General features: G+C 49.2%; 1 protein-coding gene across 1 annotated transcript in view; it reads left to right on the top strand.

Moving 5' to 3' along the window:
* The first annotated feature begins 539 nt into the window (after positions 1 to 539).
* Positions 540 to 19,674, top strand: part of fn1b (fibronectin 1b) — a 29,711-nt gene continuing 10,576 nt past the window's right edge. The window contains exons 1-24 of the mRNA XM_036540790.1: positions 540 to 948; positions 1,290 to 1,412; positions 1,729 to 1,866; positions 1,977 to 2,108; positions 2,455 to 2,592; positions 3,556 to 3,708; positions 4,191 to 4,370; positions 5,021 to 5,203; positions 5,428 to 5,604; positions 6,645 to 6,800; positions 7,321 to 7,449; positions 8,131 to 8,271; positions 10,904 to 11,025; positions 11,883 to 12,051; positions 13,001 to 13,168; positions 13,584 to 13,712; positions 13,834 to 13,923; positions 14,673 to 14,867; positions 16,176 to 16,445; positions 17,085 to 17,348; positions 17,565 to 17,659; positions 17,794 to 17,962; positions 18,434 to 18,520; positions 18,789 to 18,980. Of these exons, the coding sequence (XP_036396683.1) occupies positions 837 to 948; positions 1,290 to 1,412; positions 1,729 to 1,866; positions 1,977 to 2,108; positions 2,455 to 2,592; positions 3,556 to 3,708; positions 4,191 to 4,370; positions 5,021 to 5,203; positions 5,428 to 5,604; positions 6,645 to 6,800; positions 7,321 to 7,449; positions 8,131 to 8,271; positions 10,904 to 11,025; positions 11,883 to 12,051; positions 13,001 to 13,168; positions 13,584 to 13,712; positions 13,834 to 13,923; positions 14,673 to 14,867; positions 16,176 to 16,445; positions 17,085 to 17,348; positions 17,565 to 17,659; positions 17,794 to 17,962; positions 18,434 to 18,520; positions 18,789 to 18,980 (3,712 nt within the window). The 5' untranslated portion in view covers positions 540 to 836. The remainder of the gene's footprint in view (positions 949 to 1,289; positions 1,413 to 1,728; positions 1,867 to 1,976; positions 2,109 to 2,454; positions 2,593 to 3,555; positions 3,709 to 4,190; positions 4,371 to 5,020; positions 5,204 to 5,427; positions 5,605 to 6,644; positions 6,801 to 7,320; positions 7,450 to 8,130; positions 8,272 to 10,903; positions 11,026 to 11,882; positions 12,052 to 13,000; positions 13,169 to 13,583; positions 13,713 to 13,833; positions 13,924 to 14,672; positions 14,868 to 16,175; positions 16,446 to 17,084; positions 17,349 to 17,564; positions 17,660 to 17,793; positions 17,963 to 18,433; positions 18,521 to 18,788; positions 18,981 to 19,674) is intronic.

Below are 19,674 nucleotides of genomic sequence, written 5' to 3'. Positions count from 1 at the left end.
ATAAAAATGACACATTACTGCAATGACATGGCCCTCTAAGGTTTGTGAGGCTAGATTATTTAAAACAAGTATGAAATACACAGGAATAGTAGTAAATCTCCACATTCAAGGTCTTTTCATTTGAAGAATTTATCACAAAACGCACACATAAAACCATAGTTTGTGAACTAATTTCCCTAAATGTAATTTAAGGGAAGGGATTATTTTGACTGAACAAGATCTCAGACCTAAAGCTCAGTCACCGTCTGGGAGATCAAGGAGCAGATTGAGAAGTCCTGATTTTTTATATATAACTTTATTGTAGTGGTTAGTCATAATGCTAATGTTTTGAAAGTCTTCCGACCCCTTCCTTTGAAACAAGGTAGCGGTCAAAAAACTTCTAACATAGTATACTATCGTAGTTACTCATCGACCAATCGTGTGCAGGGGACGTGGCCAAAAAGAGAGAATAACGATTCTCTAAGTGCAAATACATATTTCGTGTTTATGTCTGAAAGTCATTTTGTCCTTATTTGTGCTGGTAGATGATAAATGATTACTCCAGGGCGCTGACGTCCAAACAGTCTAGTCACTGTAGGAAACTCCTCCCGCGAAAGTCGTTTTATCCACGAATAAAAACGCTCACTCGTTGAGCGCTCCTTCTAGTCAAACTGGCTGCGCGGCGGAGGCTTGGAGTCTCGACAGGCAGCCGGAATAAATAATTGAGGAGCACAAACAGACACAGCCTCCGTAACCATAAAGAACGCCTTCTCGGTTTTATTGTGTATATTTCAGTTTGTCAGGGGAATAACGTACAAGCCGACAAGAAGCACACGCAGCTTCTCCAAAATTTGGGAATGACCGCTAATCCAACGACTGGGTTGCTGCTCGCGCTGTGCCTCGGCAGCGTCGTGCATTGTGCGCAGCAGACTCAGGAATCACTTTACTCTCTCCTCGATGACCAATCCGGTAAGATGGCCGGCATACCTCTTATTTTTTCTTTTAGAAGTTGAAGTATTGTTTAGAATTATTTTACTAAACTAAACTAAAAAAAACGGAAATACTTCAGTTTTCTTGTTTGTGCTGTTTGGACGTTCCAGGGACATTGGACGTTTCACCTGGGGAAATTAGACAGTCCGCTAATATATATCCCATTAGTTGGACCAGATTCAATCATTTGATGCATATTTCGTTCAAAAAAAAAAAAACTAAAAAACCAAACGTTAAAGCTAGTGGATGGAATGTCATATCGAAATGTTTACAAAGGTACATTTGAACCACTTTTATTTTTTTCTCCTCTCTCTTTCTAGACTGCGTTGAAAATGGTCGGCGCTATCCTTTAAACGCCCAGTGGGAACGGCCCTATCTGGGTGGCACATTGCTCTGCACTTGTCACGGGACTGGAGGAATTAAATGTAAATCTAAACCTGAAGGTGAGCTTGCGTTTCCTTTGTCCAACGTTACGACGGAGTACAATGCAAGGTCTCTTCTCACCTGCATCCTGACTGTCCAATGTCTGTCCATTTGCCAATTGGATAGTTTCTGCATCGACAGCCTGCAACGCGCCACCGCGGGAGATACCTCGGGGGACTATTTTTTGTAAAATATTACGTGCATATGTAGAATAATTTACTTTACAGTAAGAGACGCGCTTGCTGTTAACTCTGTTGGCGCTCTGCGGCGCTCGGTGTTTCCATGCGCTCCTACATATTAATTTCCAACTGCATTATCACTTACCGTGTTTTGCAGCCGAGGAAACTTGCTATGATAAAGTCAACGCGCGGTCGTACCGGGTGGGAGAAACTTACGAGCGTCCCAAGGATGGTATGATCTGGGACTGCACGTGCATCGGCTCTGGACGGGGCAAAATCAGCTGCACTATTGCAAGTGAGTGGTTTACTTCATCCTTATAAAATGTGCTGTGCGTCTGAGTGATCGTGCTTTTCTCGGGTTTTGTTACGGTGATAAGTTTGAAAATCTGCTTTGTGCACGCTCAGATCGCTGTCACGAGGGAGGCCAGTCTTACAAGATCGGGGATACCTGGAGAAGACCCCATGACACCGGAAACTATATGCTTGAATGCGTCTGTCTCGGCAATGGCAAAGGGGAGTGGACCTGCAAGCCTGTTGGTGAGACTCAGAAAGAATAAAGAGAGAAACAGCATGGGTTCGGTGGGAAAGTGTGGCAGTTTTACTGCAAGCAAGCCTGCTAAATTGTGCCTCTTACTTCACCTGCACCTACACTGTACATGCTTCTTAGAAACATGGTTCTGTGAAATTAAGAGGACTTTTGACCTGGTTGTCAATATTGACAGGCCAACTTTCCCTTTTCCCAATCCCAAACGGGCAAGCAGTGTGATTTGCAGAATCACCCCCTCCCCCCTTGCCACCCCCCCACCCCACACCCCACCACCACCACAGCAGCTTCCTGGTGTTAACCGCCTGCAATGCCATCCCCCCCCCCCCCCCCCCTCAGCTGAGCGTTGCTACGACAACATGGCAGGCACATCCTACGTGGTGGGCGAGACCTGGGAGAAGCCCTACCAGGGCTGGATGATGGTGGACTGCACCTGCCTTGGGGAGGGTAGCGGCCGCATCACCTGCACCTCCAGAAGTAAGCATCTGCCGCCCGGCCCCGCATCATGGCTACCACTCGGCAGCCTCAGAGAGAAGCACTGCCGGTCCACACACACACATACACACAGAGACATACACATACACACACACACACACAAACTTCTGCCTGCTGTTCTCACCACCTCAGTGCCAGTCCTCACTGCTCCTCAACAACCAACAGGATGAACTAAAACATACACAACAAAATACTTTATCACACACACCCCTCCCTTCAGCCCAGCAGCCCTCTCCATTTTCCGGTACCCATGTTAAAATCAGCCAAAAAACAACATTCAACAGACATGTTGTGCCTCTCCTTAGAGAGTACAGATACGGAAAATTACACACATTTCAGTGGGTGCTGCTGTTTGCTTGGTTTACCGTTTGCTTGCCCCTTGTGACTTTTAAGTGTCGCAGAGCTTGCCAGATGTCTTGGTCCCTCCCCACTGCTCCCAGATATGTTGCATTATCCTGTAAGTATTTTTCCCTCACGCCATCCATGACATCATGGCCCTGAAGCCTGTGGAGCTCTTTGTCTGCAGCTGTACTGGAGCAGCGGGGAGAATGACCGCATGCATGTTTTAGGGCCGTTCGAATACCCTCGCCGAGCCAGCGGAGGAAGGGGAGGGTCATTTATACACTGCTAGCTGCTGGATTCAGTCAGCATTTGTTCCACACTTTGGCTTAAGATGAAAAATGTTAACTTGACAAACAGTTTCAGCCAGTTCAGCAATCATCAAAATGGATGAAGTGAAAGAGGTTGCCGTCATAGAGAAAATAATAAATGATGCAAGTGTATTTGTAAGCCAGGCTTGTGGACGGAAGTCGATGACAACCCGTTCCTGTGAGAAAGAATCGGTATCCCGAAGGGGGCGGAAAGTGATGAACGTGGTGCAGGCATTTCAGAGCCGTCACGTGTCACCAAAGGCGCCCTCTCACTCGCATCCGTCCCCCCCCACAGACCGCTGCAATGACCAGGACACGCGGGCGTCCTACCGCATCGGGGACACCTGGAGGAAGAGGGATGCGCGCGGGAACGTTCTGCAGTGCCTGTGCATGGGGAACGGGCGCGGGGAGTGGAAATGCGAGCGCCACACCACCAACACCGGCGGGGGTGAGGCTCTCGATCTGCCCGAGTCAGGCCAGGTGACTCACACCTGCAGAGTCCCGCTCCCACCACCAGCTGGGTGCACCTCAGAGAGTACCCTTGGTCTTCACTTTTGATTTATGTATACACATATGCACATATGTATTGATGTATACATGTATGTGGATATATGTGTATATATCTATAGATATGTAATTGCTATGTTGAATACCACCTTTTAGGAACATTGAAGTATGATATGAGAGCATATGTGACATAAATGAATAAGATGGTAGATTTTGCACATACATATGTAAGCACAAAAAATCAAAGCCAAAAAATTATTCAGCCAATTAAACAACATGGAACAGTGTTGACACAAAGTATGTACATCAGGTAACCTAAGAGGACTGCATGTGTCGCATCTCACGGTAGCGTGATTTTTTCGTATGTGAATAGCTCTGGTGAGTTTCGATAAAGAATCTGTGTTTCCGTTCTGTGAAATACAGGCACTGGTACGATTGTCAATACACCAGTGGTGGTGCCCCTGCCGGAGCCGACCGTGGAGGGGACCTGCAGGTCGGACTCGGGCTTGACGTACTTCCTGGGCATGCGCTGGATCAAGACCCAGGGCAGCAAGCAGATGCTGTGCACCTGTCTGGGCAACGGGGTCAGCTGCGAGCCGTGGGGTCAGTTCAGCAGTGTTCGCCTTTACCTTCTTACCCTCCGTCTTCTTGCTGTCCTGGTTCTTTGGTTCAACTCTTTCCTGACAGTCACACAGCGCTGTCCCAGCAAAGCTGAACAAATACCTTGCTGCTAAAGTTGCGTTTAACCTGGTCCTGGTACAGTTTTGCAGGTAAGGCTGTTGAAATCAAGCAGCGTGCTGTATTGCCTGAGGGGCCCATGGGACCAGAAGTGCAGAGTGCTTCAGGGCAGCACGACCCCTCTGTGACTCGAAAGGGCAAGGAGATGCAGATAAAGCCCCGTCTGGCGTGGATTTGTTTTACTTCCAGTGCTGCTTGTGTCGCCTTCGCGTCTGTTTCCTCCTGTTAAGCCCGACTGGCATTCCGAGACAAAGTAGGCACATTGTTGGCTTTCTGCCAGAGGAAATGTGTTTCTTTCTCCCCCTCTCTGAAATATGTTAAAGCGCTGGATCACAATAGCTGAACTTTCTTCATTTATTAAGCTCCTTCCGTTGTTCTCCGGTTGAGAAAACACATCCCTAAAATAAAAGCTTGCGCTGAGAGCAAATGTCACCGGGGCGTGTCTGCGGGAGCCTGAAACCGCCGCGGGTGGGTCTCCCCGGGGCGTTCATCGCATCTCTGTGTGTGCGTTGCAGACGGCCATGCTCAGGTGTACGGCGGGAACTCGGGCGGGCAGCCCTGCGTCTTCCCCTTCGTCTTCATGGGAAAAACGTACTACTCCTGCACCTCTGAAGGGCGGGGTGACGGGCAGCTGTGGTGCAGCACCTCCTCCAACTACGAGACGGACCAGAAGTACTCCTTCTGCACGGAGAAGAACGGTGAGCTGACCTGGGCGCAGGGTGTGGGGGGCACACGCGCCACGATGTGTGACAGAGTGTGTGTTCAGATAAGAACAGTCTGTGGCAGGTGTTCTGGCGTTCTGTGGCAGGAGCCCGGGGTCCCAGCTCTGTCCTGGCACCCTGTCCTTTGTAGATTCAGAACACAGGGCTTTCGTGTTCCGTTCTGTGTCCTGACTCTTGTCTTTGGTGGCATGCGTCTCCAGTGCTGGTGAAGACCAGAGGTGGGAACTCCAACGGGGCCCTGTGTCAGTTCCCCTTCATATACAACGGCCGCAACTACACCGACTGCACCTCCGACGGGCGCCGCGACGGCATGAAGTGGTGCGGCACCACCACCAACTACGACGGAGAGCAGAAGTTCGGTTTCTGCCCCATGGCCGGTGGGTTTCAGAACGGGCTGCTATTAGCAACAACAGCTGCCAGCAATCTATGCAGCAGGTTTAGCAAACTTTACTGTTCATGTCCCAAGAGCCCAGGCTGCACTGTTGCACAGAGTGTCCAGGTACATTTTGTCTTTTTATCTGAACTTAGCGAAGTTAGCCAACCAAACTGAGTCATGATAGATAAGATGGGCTTTCATTAGAGTGGGGGGTGAGGTGGAAGGCTACTTCAATTCGTGTATGTATTTTTTGTTCATTAGACATAATCACTGTTGCGGTGAAGGGGCCACAGAGCCTGCAGCCCAGTCTTTAAGAGCTGTTGGGCAAACAGCTAAATTAGCACGAGAAGCTGTGCTATAATGTGTCCTAAAATGGCCGGCGGGCTCTGACCTTCGGGAGTTAGCCTGTGAGGTGGGCAGAGAGACACAGCGACTGGCAGCAGTCCAGGCAGTGGTGGGCAGCAGGTTCATCTGGCTGTGCCCAAGTACAGCAGTGTACCTCTTTGACTCTTAAACATGCACGCTCACTCACAAGCCAAAAAAAAATCGAATACAGTTCACTGTTTTTTGTTGTTGTTTCGTATATCCATATGATGTTTCTTAGGAGAACTGAAGGGCCAGCAGTCAAAAGGAAATAACACAAACTAAACCTAATGACAGGATTCATGTGGAGAGCAAGCACAATTCTGAGGAGCTTGCTACTGCAATTGCAGTGTTTTGTCAGCTTTAACCTGATGATGCTTGAGTTAGCAAAATGTCTTTACACGGTAACACAATGTCCTGTGTGTGAATCCTATGTTTAAGACATTTTTTTACATTGGTTTGGTTTGGTTGGTTTGGTTCTCCTAGATTTACCTTCTGGTGTATAGTGTCTACGGCTGTGCACAGGGTGTTCTGCTGGTTTTCATACCAATGGGTGAATTTCAAACAGCTCTTCAGAGAGTGAGTCCACTGCTATGGTCGCTCATCCCAGGTTCTCCTAGAGTGGCTAATCGGAGCAGATACAGTGACTGTGACTCAGAGCCCTGTGTCTCCCGGCAGCTCACGAGGAGGTGTGCACGACCAGCGACGGGGTAATGTACCACGTCGGGGACCAGTGGGACAAGCGGCACGACGTGCTGGGTCACATGATGCGCTGCACGTGCGAGGGAAATGGCCGCGGCGAGTGGACTTGCATCGCCTACACCCAGCTCAAAGGTGAGGGCTCGCCCAAGAGCAGGCGTCAACGCTGACCAACACCGGACAACAGCTCACCAGTCACACCGACTGCAGACTGGATTGTGGCCAGACTGTTCTTTTCCAAAAAACGGGCTACAAAAAGATTGCAGGAGCAGGGCTTTGATCACTTGAAAGATAGCAAGGGACTGTTTTTGAGATTGCCTTTTTAATGTTAAAAGACAGTTTCTTTGAAAAGGCAAGACTGCATAAGTGGACTTAATAACACAAAACCGAAGCTATATTGACCACTGTATTTAATTGGCCAACTGATGTGCCGTAACGAACAATGGAATAGCCATCTAATTGTGGATGAAGCTTTTCTGGTCAGCTACTCAGTAAAACCATGACACAAGAATGTCTGATGTTATTTGTCCATATGGACCATTTTACAGTCAGTCCTGAAGGACACATTTCACAGCTCTCATTTCATTCTTTCGTGAGGCTGATGACAGCTCTGTTTTTATTGTGATATCACTTCCTGTCCTTCATCTTGCCACAGACCAGTGCATTGTGGACGGGCTGAACTATGAGGTGAACCAGACCTTCACCAAGCGGCACGACCAGGGCTACATGATGAACTGCACCTGCTTCGGCCAGGGCCGCGGCCGCTGGAAGTGCGACGCCATCGGTGAGTGAGTCACCGCCTCGCTCCTCAGCACCCCTTTTCTCGGTTTTATTCGTTTAGATTTCTCCATTTGTCCAAAACAAGCTGCATCGTGGACTCATGTTCGGCACCTCTGTGGCCATTAGGTTGAACACCCGCCTCTGTATGTACTGTACCTGATGGAGTGTTATATATTGGATGATTTGGAGTCTGCAGTGGCCCATGGTTTTAATTCAGCTCTATCAATGCAGAGATCTAAGGCTGTAATGGTAAGGACCAGGGCTTGTAAAAGAGAAGGAAGCAGGTTGGATCTCCGAATGGGGCATTGCTGTTGTACCCTTAAAAAAGGACTTAACCTGAGTTGCCCTGCTGTGTAAACTGTTTCAGTCTGGATGAGAACATTTTACATTTATTCATTTGGCAGACGCTTTTATCCAAAGCAACTTACATAGGTTACAGTTCTTTTACAATGTTATTTATTAATACAGCTAGATATTTACATAGACAAGTACAAGTTAAGTACCTTGCCCAAGAGTACAACAGCAGTGTCCCAACAGGGATCGAACCAGCAACCTTTCAGTTAAAAGCCTTGCTCCTTAACCACTATGTTACACTACCGCCCATCTCCTAGAACATCTCCTAACCAAAGTTCCTCCTTTGTAAATGTGCCGCCAAACAAATTAATAATGTAATATCCGTCTTCAGACCAGTGCCAGGAGCCAGAGACGAAGGTGTACTACCAGATTGGGGAATCCTGGACCAAGGCCATCCAGGGTGTCAACTACCATTGCTATTGCTATGGCAACGGCATTGGCGAGATGAGCTGTCAGCCCCAGGGCTACCCCGGTAAGTGCAGCCACTGAGCATTGATTGGATGGGTGAACCACCTGCTACTTTTGTATTACTTGATATTTGCGAATACATTATCTCAGTTTAAAGCCTGGCCTGACACGTGGCTGCTTAATAGAAGGTGCCAGCCGTACAGTGCAAGATTGTGGTGGTCAAACGGCGGGGGGGATTGTTGAGAAGCTCGCCAAGACCGTAGCTCGTTTCAGGTGTCTACCGAAGAGAGCGGGTTGTAGAGCGAGAGCGGAGAGTTTCCCCTCTGAGGTGTCACCTCTCTGTGAGGGCGCTCCCGCTGGCAGCTCGAGCGTGTTTGTATCTGTTTAAGCCGCCGCTCCGCTCGTTTAACACGGCAGAGGAGCAGCAGAATCCACTTGAAGTAGTGGATTCTGGGGGTTTCGCCCCGTTCTCTGTGGGAGGGGTACTGCACGCAGCTGTGCTTTGAAGTTGGGCGGAGAGGGTGAGGGTGCACACCCCTTCTCTTCGCCTCCCCCGCCTCCTCTCCTGGCCATTTCTCAGCAGAGGTTCAGTGCCTCCTCCACGGTGCTGTTCTTCTCACCTGCTACCGGGGCTTTTGTCACATGACCACATCCTGTCATGTGATTCTGGGCTGTAGCGTTACCTGTAACACACCCAGGAAATGCATGTATGCATGTTTGTATTCACAACTGAGACACTAGAGTTTATGTAGGACATGAGACATGGCACAGGTTTGCTGCAATTAGGTAGCCTAGGTGCTGATATAACTGATGTTATTCAAACTAAATATATATTTAGCCCCAGGTCTCACCTTGACTGTGGCTGATTGACCACATACATGATACTCTATGTTCCAAATCACTCACCTGATTGGGGGCTTGATTTTCTGTGTTTGTTTTTTGCTTTGATATAGTAATACTAAACACCAAAAACACACCTAGCGCATCATATATTTCATGTTCTGGCTGAGGCATTTACATTTATATTTTCATCATTTCTCCAATGCTTTCATACAGAGTGCAAGTCACAAAGTGCAAGTGAAAAGTACATCTAATGAGCTGCCATTTAAGGTTGTACAAACAGGACATGAAGACCCTGACTTGTGTCAGTGCCACAGTGGTGAGATGGTGAGATCACAAGTGCGTACATGGTTCACCGCAAAACAGCAACACAATACCCTACAGATACCCTACAGAGTAGTTACACTACTATTATGAGACCCAAACAGGGCCCACAGTCACTTTGGCGGGGGATCCTTCTTGTCAAAATTTTAACCAACTCTGGAGTGCTCGCAAATAGTACGCTTGGAACCGTACCAGATTAACGCAGTTCATGGTATGGACCCTGTTCTCATACAATCAGTTTCGCAAAATGGCAAGTTATGCCCAGCTCTGGAGCATGCTAATGGGGCAAATGTGAAAGTGCCCAGTGTTGTAACCCTCACTGTTATATACACACGCCTAGTAATGCTCACAGATCCTGAAATTTAACGTCATAAGTACTGCAGCGTTTAATTCTGAGATCTTCTAAAAACCAAGTGCTCCTCAGTTGCAAAACTGTTTTACATTCTAGCAGGTAGGTAAAAGTCGCCATTTCTTTCTGACTGGTTTATTTGGGAATGTAAGGGGAGGGCACCACCTGGCACGCCCATGCACTGCATGAAATGACTTGCAGCTGCTCTGTTAAATGCCTGGGAATCCGTCGGAGGTGGACGGCGGAATGTGATTCCTGTCTAAGTGGGATTTAAATGCTGCGTGCAGTCTGTCTGCCCATGCCCGCGCTCCTGGCTATAATGGGGCAGAAATTGAGACCAGATTGCAGTGGGGGCCTGGGGGGGCCAGTCCTGACCGTGGCATAACCATGTAACACCCCTCCCCCCCCCACTCCGTCAGAGCCTGTACGGCCCTGCCCCCAGAGGGCTCGTTTGCTGGGCCTTTACTGCGGTGCCTGGTGAACCCCCTTGTTTCTCACACTGCTAAACCATGTGATTACAGCCATTTGAGAAAATTTGTTTGAAATTGCTTGAGTGGTGTGTGAACCAGGCTACAATTACTCCCTCTTGGACCGGGCCCCACTGGGGCCTTGATGTTAACTGGTGTGGCTGGCATGGTATGGCCTTGAAGTGTATGCCTCGGCTCGATTGATGCTTTTTTTTGTCTTAAGGGCTGAGTTAAAGCTGCCGTGGGCCTGAACGTGTCCCGCTGGAGCTTTGTTTGGACATTAAGAGGCTGTAGTTGTCAGGGAGCATGCTGCTCTCTCGCCCCGTGGTCACTGCTTACAGGACTGACCCTGACAAGAATCTCACACCACACTGCTAAGTTCTCCCACTGGTTTTTTCCCAGAACTCCTTGCAGCACATCTTCTTGCATTGTATGGCTGAGCGCTGCAGTATCAATGTGACTGCGTAATTTTCTTCAAATGCCATAAGATCTGTATCTTTATCTGATACATTAAATTATTGTGATTATTATGTTTTTCAAAGATGTGTGCATTGGGATTATCTCTGTAATGGCTGGTTATTATTTGAAAAGAATTCAGAAACTTCAGCTGAAAGGCCTGTCCCAGGGTAACAAGGGAAAAGTATTTCTGTAGAGAGTTCGCACCGTGTGTTCAGCAGTGATCGGTGATGGCCTCCTCTCTGCTCCCTTCCCCCAAGGCGGAAACCGACCGGTCCAGGTGATCATCACAGAGACAGGGAACCAGCCCAACGCCCACCCCATCCAGTGGAACACCCCCCCCTCCGCCCACATCTCCCATTACATCCTCAAGTGGAGACTGGTGAGCGTCCCTGTCAGCTTTGCCCTCAGTTGTACCTCTCTTTTCCTGTATACAGAAACCTTCTGTGAGTAAGTGGACGAGGATGCAAACAGGTGATAAACATGCATTTTTTTCCCTCTCTTTAAAGTGAAGCTCTGCGCACTCTGAGCTTCTGGATAAAGGCATTTCGTATTTTGCTATTTCAAAAAGACGTGGGGCTAACACAGGCAGAGGTTGTTCAAACATTTACTGGAACGCTTGCATAAAGAGGACAGCGGGGACAGTGGTTTGTCTGAACACACAGCATCAGGGTCATTGACCGCGGTGCTCTGTGACAGGCAAGCTCCTGTATTGATCGAGGTCAGCGCAGGCAGAATTCATAAATTACTGTCCAAATTCTAAACTTTTTTTTCCATAAAAAGTGTTCAATGTTGTTCTTGTGGGAAAACCTGTGCTAACATTTCATGAGTTTATTTTGTTTATGAGTACAGGTCCTCACAAGATGCTTGTGTTTTTATGAATACCTCAGATAAAGTGAGCAATCATGATGTGCTAATTTATGGCAGAAGTGAAGAAAATGGTAACAGCTGACACTGAAGCCCAAAGGTTGACAGCTTTCTCTTGCTTTGTCTGTCCTGTAACACAGACTTAACACAGGTTGGAGAGTCGTGCTTTAAATTTTCATTCCTAATCTGTTTTCTGTGGCAGATGGTCTTTATTACATACAAAAAGTGCTGCTGCAGCAAGATCTCATAAAAGTCACAAGATCAAAGCCACATTCGAAAACAATGTGTTAGGCTTTCAGTCTGTGGTGTTATTCAGTCCGTAGTCCATTGAACGCCATTGTGACTTTGCCCCCCCTTATACCCCCTCTGCAGAAAAGCAGCAATCGCCCCTGGAGGCAGGTGACCATCCCCGGCCACCTCAACTCGTACACCATCGGCGGGCTGAAGCCCGGCCTCACCTACGAGGGAGAGCTGATCAGCATTCTGCGCTACGGCACCCGTGAGGTCACCCGCTTTGACTTCACCACGACGGTCGGCTCCGGTGAGCGCCCGCTCCTGTTCCCACTCCCACTCCCACTCCTACTCCCGTTCCCACTCCCACTCCTACTCCTGTTCCCACTCCCACTCCCACTCCCACTCCTACTCCCATTCCCACTCCCACTCCTACTCCTGTTCCCACTCCCACTCCCACTCCCACTCCCACTCCCACTCCTGTTCCCACTCCCACTCCCACTCCCACTCCTGTTCCCACTCCCACTCCCACTCCCACTCCCACTCCTGTTCCCACTCCCACTCCCACTCCCACTCCCACTCCCGTTCCCACTCCCACTCCCACTCCTACTCCTGTTCCCACTCCCACTCCCGTTCCCACTCCCACTCCCATTCCCACTCCCACTCCCACCCCCACTCCCATTCCCACTCCCATTCCCACTCCCACTCCCACCCCCACTCCCATTCCCCCTCCCACTCCCACTCCCATTCCCACTGCCGTTCCCACTCCCACTCCCACCCCCACTCCCACTCCCACTCCCACTCCCATTCCCATTCCCATTCCCATTCCCACTCCCACTCCCACTCCCCGGCCGTCCTTCCTCTCCTCCTCCACCCCAGTCTTCCTCATCTCTTGTGCAGAGCAGTATTTGCTTTGACGGTTTTACCTCACCTCTGACAGAGTATCTCTGTGTGTTTTAATTCCCTGTGTATTAGGACTACAGGATTCTACAATCATCCAGTGTTGTGAAGAAATAATAATGACCAATAGTAACAGTAGGTTATGTTGGTTTCAGTACAATATGGAAGGAACATACTGGTGCTAGTGCCAGTGTTTGCTTATGAAGGCTGAATTAAATGTGTGAAAGTCTTTTCATCTGTATGTAAACACCAAAGGCTGCTGTAGCGAGCAGCTGTGGTTGTGGTTCACAGAAGATGCATCACGGGTTGCCGTGGAAAGGGACGATGATTTGGTAAATATGCTTCCCCTCCCTCCGCAGTGGTCGGGGAGACCACCCAGCCCCCACCGGTGGTGGACACCTCGGAGTCGGTGACTGAGATCACTTCCAGCAGCTTCGTCATCTCCTGGGTGTCCGCGTCCGACACGGTGTCCGGCTTCAGGGTGGAGTACGAGCTGAGCGAGGAGGGATCGCAGCCCGTGGTCCTGGGTCAGTACCGGCTCATCTGACCATTATTAACGTAGCCACATTTAATATGCTTTTAGGCTTTTGGTTTTACTACACTTTCATGACATGAAAATGCATCTGCTAAAATGAATTTTCACTTTAGGTTTTAGGAATTATATGGTTACTGATATTTCTACTCATTAGTCTCTCGGGTGGCCTTATTTGGCCTTAGAGCTGACTTTCTTTTTATAATATTCTACATTTACACTGCAGAATATTTACTGTTCAGGATTCAGTATTTAAGCATTTCCTGAAAGGCACAGAGGCATTAGGGGGATCAGCCCTGCAGATTTTGTGGCTGCAAGCCCAGTTCATGAACTACCAAACTGTGCTGCTGTCCCGCAATACAGCCCATGGCATCTGAAACCAATTCACTCATTCGCCTTCGGCCTTCCAGAACTGCCCCGCACTACTACATCTGTCAACCTCAGCGACCTGCTGCCCGGGCGCAAGTACACGGTGCACGTCTACGAGCTGACGCCAGACGGGAACACCAACCTCATCCTGACCACCACCCAGACCACAGGTCAGTCACGTGCTACGCCTCTCTCCCGGAGACCGCGACCACAAACGAGCCGCGGCGGAAAACATTAACTGCTATGAAAAAAAAAACAGCGTAACAGTTGTTCTTCTCAACGCCCCCACAGCTCCGGACGCCCCGTCCGAACACCAGGTGCAGGATGTGGGAGAGACTTCCATCATGGTCAGCTGGTCCAAGCCCCTGGCGCCTATCACAGGTGAACCGACCTGGGAGAGCTCTCCCGGCAGTCGCAAGACAGTGAGAGTTTAATGGCCGTTCCCTCCATACAGACTCCTCACTTTGGCTAGTCTGGAGTGTATCTAGTGCAGCCAATGCCTGTAACTGAGCAATGCATGGGTCCCTGCTTTGACTGTGAGTCCTGGTATGAATGCCTCACTATGTGAGCAGTCCATTGCCTGTACTGCACTGCAGGTGTCTGTTCAGCCCAGACACCAAATCTTAAAAGGCAAGCGAGCACTCCCCAGCTCAATGCATTTCCAATTGATCCATAAATAAACAGCCATTCTTGACTCATGTGTTTTTAGACGTAGGAATGGAAACTGAAAGTTGCCATTGGTAAGGAGCACATTCACAGATTATATCACACAGGATAGCCAAGGTAAAAGGTAATAGATGTACACCCTGATAAACTGTGCTGACATTGTACAGTGTTTGGATATGCTATGCTATGATTTGTAGGAGTTGTACAATTGAATTGAATTGAATTGACACATGATGAAACTTTATTTACATTGTTTCGTATTTGCTATGTTCTCTGTATATTTATAAAACATATTCATGCTCTCTGTATGTTTATAATAGAGCATTTTGCAGCTAGTTTTCTGAAACCTTTTCAGCAGGTGAATCTCATAATCTTTGTAAGGTTTCAGGCAGACATCACGAGTTTCCATGGGGACATCCTTTTCTAAGCCCCCTCCCCCCCTTGGTGTGTGTGTTGGTGTGCAGGGTACCGCGTTGTCTATACTCCGTCAGAAGAGGGCAGCAGCACAGAGCTCCTCCTGCCTGACACCGCCACCTCCGTGACCCTGACTGACCTGCGCCCCGGCGTGCTCTACAACATCAGCATCTACGCTGTGGAGGAGAACCAGGAGAGCGAGCCTGTCTTCGTACAGGTCAACACGGAAGGAGAGCCCATAACTGGTATTTGCCAGCCTCTTACAAATGTGTATGCTTACTCATGACCTGATGGTTAATCTCTGCCTGAAAGTTGTAGCTCCCCCCGAAGCATCCTCATGGAACTGGACCCTCAAAGAATGCGCACTTTAGGGTGATCAATCGTAAGTAGATTAGTAGTTAGCATGAGACATATACACCTGATTGCAACTCAAGTTTCAAGTAACTCAAGCAACTCAAGCAAGTCAGTTTCAAGTTCTATGAAAAAAAACCAATGATGTCAACCCCAGGTCAAGTATTTGACTGGAGAACCCAAGCCCAAACTATGTCATTTTCCCACACTAGGGACTTCCAATTAAGTGCTTTCTTACTTCGACCCTGAATTCACTTTATACCTACCTGGTTATATTCCTCTGTCTCTCTGACACTCTGACACCCTATAAAAAATCGGCATTCCAGGAGATGAGCTGCTGACAGGAGAATTCAGAAATGTTGAGGTGCTGTATTACTTGTGAACACCTGCGGGTGGGTTATTAGTAAGTGAATAGTTCACGTAAGGTTGTGTCAGTCAGAGATTAGCTCACATTGTCCAGTCTGCATGTCCATACAGGGTTAGCAGAGAGTTTGGAGTGTGTTTGTGTTCACTCATTTGGACCAGCTGCTGTGAGCCTACAACCAGTTGGCTTTGTGCCACTTCACCCCGCACTTATTTATACTTTTAATAATGAGCCCTGTGTGAACAAACTGCCAGCGGACTCACTCACCAAGACCGCAGTCCATCTCTCTCCCCCTTTCTCTCTATCACCTGCAAGAGGACATTCATTTTTCTGACAGCTTGTTCAGTCTCTTTCTGAACAAGCCTACTAAGTATGACGGCTCTATTACATGTCGTAGGGCCACTTGCCAGCCTTTTTCCCCCCCTTTTTGTTCTGTTGCCTGCGTTGTGAGTGATCTTGGCTGCTCCATTTTTAAGCTGCTTTAATCACTCCCACCGGCCGCTTCAGTCAGCACACCTGACCCCTCTGAGGTCATGCGGCATCAGATTCAGAGGGGCGTTACCCCGGCCCTGAGTGCATATGCATGACAACATGTTATACTGGCAGGCAGATTTGGGGTTAATTCCATGTTGGTTCAGTGAATTCAAGAAATGAATTGAAACTCAAGTCATTAATTGAAAAGTCATCATAGAAAAGGACTGGTGATTTTCAATTCAGGAGATAGTCTTAAGTCCATTCCCTGAATTGACTTGGAAATGAAAATGGAAATGTAGAATGTGTGACGTGCTCTGTGTGGTGCTCACCTCAAGCTTGACCTACGACCTCTCCCCGCCCGCAGAGGAAGTCCTGGCCCCGACGGACCTGCAGTTCTACGAGGTGACCGACAGCAAGATCACCATCACATGGACGGGCCCGGCGGCCGAGGTGTCGGGGTACCTGGTGGCCTTCGGGCCCGCCGACTCCGACAGCCCCCGGCAGACGCTGCCCATCACCCGCAACGCGTACGCCGAGGTGCAGCCGCTGCAGCCTGGGACCCTGTACCGCTTCTACATCTACACCGTCAGCGGGGACACCAGGAGCCAGCCGCTGGTTGGAGAGCACGCCACCAGTGAGTCCTTTCAAGGCCCAATTCAGTCCAACCCACCATGGCAGTTTATCCTCAACTTTAACTCATTACATTACATTACTGGCATTTAGCAGACACTCTTATCCAGAGTAACTTACATCAGTTACAGTTTTTTTTTTTACACAATGTTACGCATTTATACACCCTGATATTCACTGAGGCAATTGTGGGTTAAGCACCTTGCCCAGGGGTACAGCAACAGTGCCTTAGTGGGGAACTGAACCTGCGACCTTTTGGTTACAAGTCCTGCTCCTTAACCACTGTGCTACACTGCTGCCCCAACTCCACCTTGAAGTGAGAGTGACATACTTGGTGCACAGTTGTGTTTTTCTTCATTGCAGCAACTGCTAAACATGTAATAACTTGTAAGTACAGGAGGAAAAAAAAACAAAACGGAAGACTTGCTTAAAGTTGTTTAGGACAAAGCAATTGGATTGAATCAAGGCCTTTGTCTAATTGCTGTGGCAACAGAAAAAAAGGCATTCAGCATTGGCAGAGGGGCTTTTTGTGTGTAGAGAAGGCTTTCTGAGTTTTGTAAATCCACTTACTGTAATTATCCTTCTTATTTAATGACGTTCATTAAGACCAGCCTGATGAATCAGTGTGATGTGTGGGTTTCAGAGCCGGATGCCCCCACCAACCTGCACTTCCGCAATGTGACGGACAGCAGCGTCCGGGTCGTCTGGGACGTCCCCAGAACCACCTTGACAAAGTACCTCCTGACCCTGACGGTCGAAGGCTACCTCCCGAAGCAGTTTAACATCCCGGCCGACCTGCATCAGTTCACCCTGCTGGACCTGTTCCCCGACACCGAGTTCCTCATCACCCTGCAGGCCGAGAAGGACGGCGAGCGCAGCAAGGAGGTGCAGGGCAGGTTCCACACCGGTGAGCGTCCGTGCCAAGACGATGCACTGCATGCTGGGAATGCATGAGGAGCTGTCGGTGGGGCTTGCTAACCTTAATGAGTCCTCCACTCGCCTTCATGTGGAAACGTGAACGCGCAGCACTGTGACGGACCTGCACAGGCGCATCATGGCTGAAGGTGTACTCCTGGTCAGTGTTTAGAACTGTGAGACTGAACACTGCTCTCTCCTTGCACAGCTCGTCCAAAGGGAGACGCCCCTCCCTTCACCACTGACGTCACCGACACCTCCATCGTCATCTCCTGGACCCCAGTGCCCAACATCAAATACAAGGTCTGTCATCAATTTGATGTGTCGTCCTCCCCCCGAGAAATGACGAATAAACGTGTGAGCGTGCGCTTGTACCTGTCAGTTCAGAAAGAGGGCTTCACCCCTAACCTTTAACCTCTCACCCCTTCTCTGTCCAGCTGACCGTGAGGCCCAGCCAAGGGGGAGAGGCTCCCAGAGAAGTCACCTCTGACTCCGGCAGCATCTACATCTCTGGCCTGACCCCAGGGGTCGAGTATACCTACAGCATCCAGCCAGTCATCAACGGGCAGAACCAAGGCCCGCCCATCACACGCCGCGTCACTACGCGTAAGAGACCACAAATAACCATAGCCAAGGGTTCCACAGAGGTCATGACCGTAACTTAACCATGTTTCCAGCCACACATTACACACCTGATACAAAGTGTCTTTGGAAACGTCAGTTGAAAAGTCATCACTTGTTTTTTTTCCAAGTTTTAATCTAAAAAAATGTTGTTTATTGCAAAATGTTATGTTCCAAAAGAAAGACAACTTTATGTATCTAAAGATTTCCTAGTAGAAAGTGTGCTACTTCAGAATTTAACACTAAAGTGGTGTGGTTGGATAACAAACCTGAAATCATGTAAAATGGGAGGAAGTGAACTGGGCAGATGTTCTGATTTGCCATTTTACATCGCATTACATTTCATTTTGTCACTTAGCTGATGCTCTCATCCAGAGTGACGGAGAAGATCATTGCATTTAACAATAAATTGAAATGTACTGGGGTCACTTAGATGTACTTTGACCCCCCCAACAGCTCTGTCTCCTCCCACCAACCTCATTGTGGAGTCGCACCCGGACACGGGCGAGCTGACTGTCCAGTGGAGCGCAACCACCACGCCTGGTAAATATTGACACTCCTCCCACTCCCCGCCAACAGATGGACTTTGTGTTGGTGACACTCTGCCCGCATGACCTTGGCCCACGATCACCTGCGTTTCAGGACAAATGTCTCTCTCCCTTAAAAACACCCTCTTTCGGAATATTTCAGCCCTAGCTGTTGGTTCATAAACAACCCTCTTTTTCCACTGCTTTGTATCGTTCTATTTCTCCCCCTGACCTCGGTTCTCCTGCCCCACATTTCCTACCTCCCCCCCCACGTTCCCTCACAGATATCACAGGGTACCGTGTGACTTGTAACCCGACCGACGGGCAGCACGGAAACTCCCTTGAGGAGTTTGTGAAGCCGAGCGAGACGTCCTGTACCCTGGAGAACCTGAGCCCGGGCGTGGAGTACAACGTCAGCGTCTTCACCGTCAAGGAGCACTTGGAGAGCGTGCCCGTGTCCACCACCGTCACGCAAGGTAGGTCTGCAGGGACGGGGTTAAAGGTCGGCCGGCCCGGCGTCGCGTCTCGGCACCTGTCCATCTTCCCTCCTGGAGACGGGGGGGGGCAGCACTACCGGCAGAGGAGGCCAGGAGTAGCTCATGAGTATCCCAGCACCAGCGCTGTTGCTGTCCTGGTCCCACGCGTCCGTCCGTCCGCCCCCCCCCCCCCCCCCCACACTTCGTTTTAGCACAGGCGCAAGAGTCGAGCCAGGAGACGCCGATGTAGAATCTGCAGAGCTGTGGGGAATTATGTCAGACTCCCTCTTTTTTTCATCATTCGCAATGCGCTTACCGGAGCGTTCCCTGCAGCTATGTCCATAAATGACAAGCACAGCGTTCGGTGCCAAGATCCGCCCAGCAACGCAGAAACAGGGCTGTCGGATAGAGCCCCGCATGGTTATATTTCCCCTGTTGTGGCCACTTCCAAAAGCACATTTCAGTCTTTTTTTTTGTTTTGTTCTGTTTTTGTCTGAGGCTGTAATTGTACACCACTTTACTAACACAATCACTTGCTGAACTGTGTGTAATTCCTGTGCAACTGCCCAAGGTCATGAGACCCCATGGCCCCGTATGCCTACATAAACAGCTCAAGGGTCAGAATGTTGTGGTGGCTTATGGACATGTTTAATTTTTTTTTTAAAGCATGACCATTTAATTGAAAACACTCATA

The sequence above is a fragment of the Megalops cyprinoides genome, chromosome 11, assembly GCF_013368585.1.
Source record: "Megalops cyprinoides isolate fMegCyp1 chromosome 11, fMegCyp1.pri, whole genome shotgun sequence".
Taxonomy (NCBI): Eukaryota; Metazoa; Chordata; class Actinopteri; order Elopiformes; family Megalopidae; genus Megalops; species Megalops cyprinoides.
The sequence above is the reverse complement of the archived record's forward strand: the minus strand, read 5'-3'. Positions and strand labels throughout refer to the sequence as shown.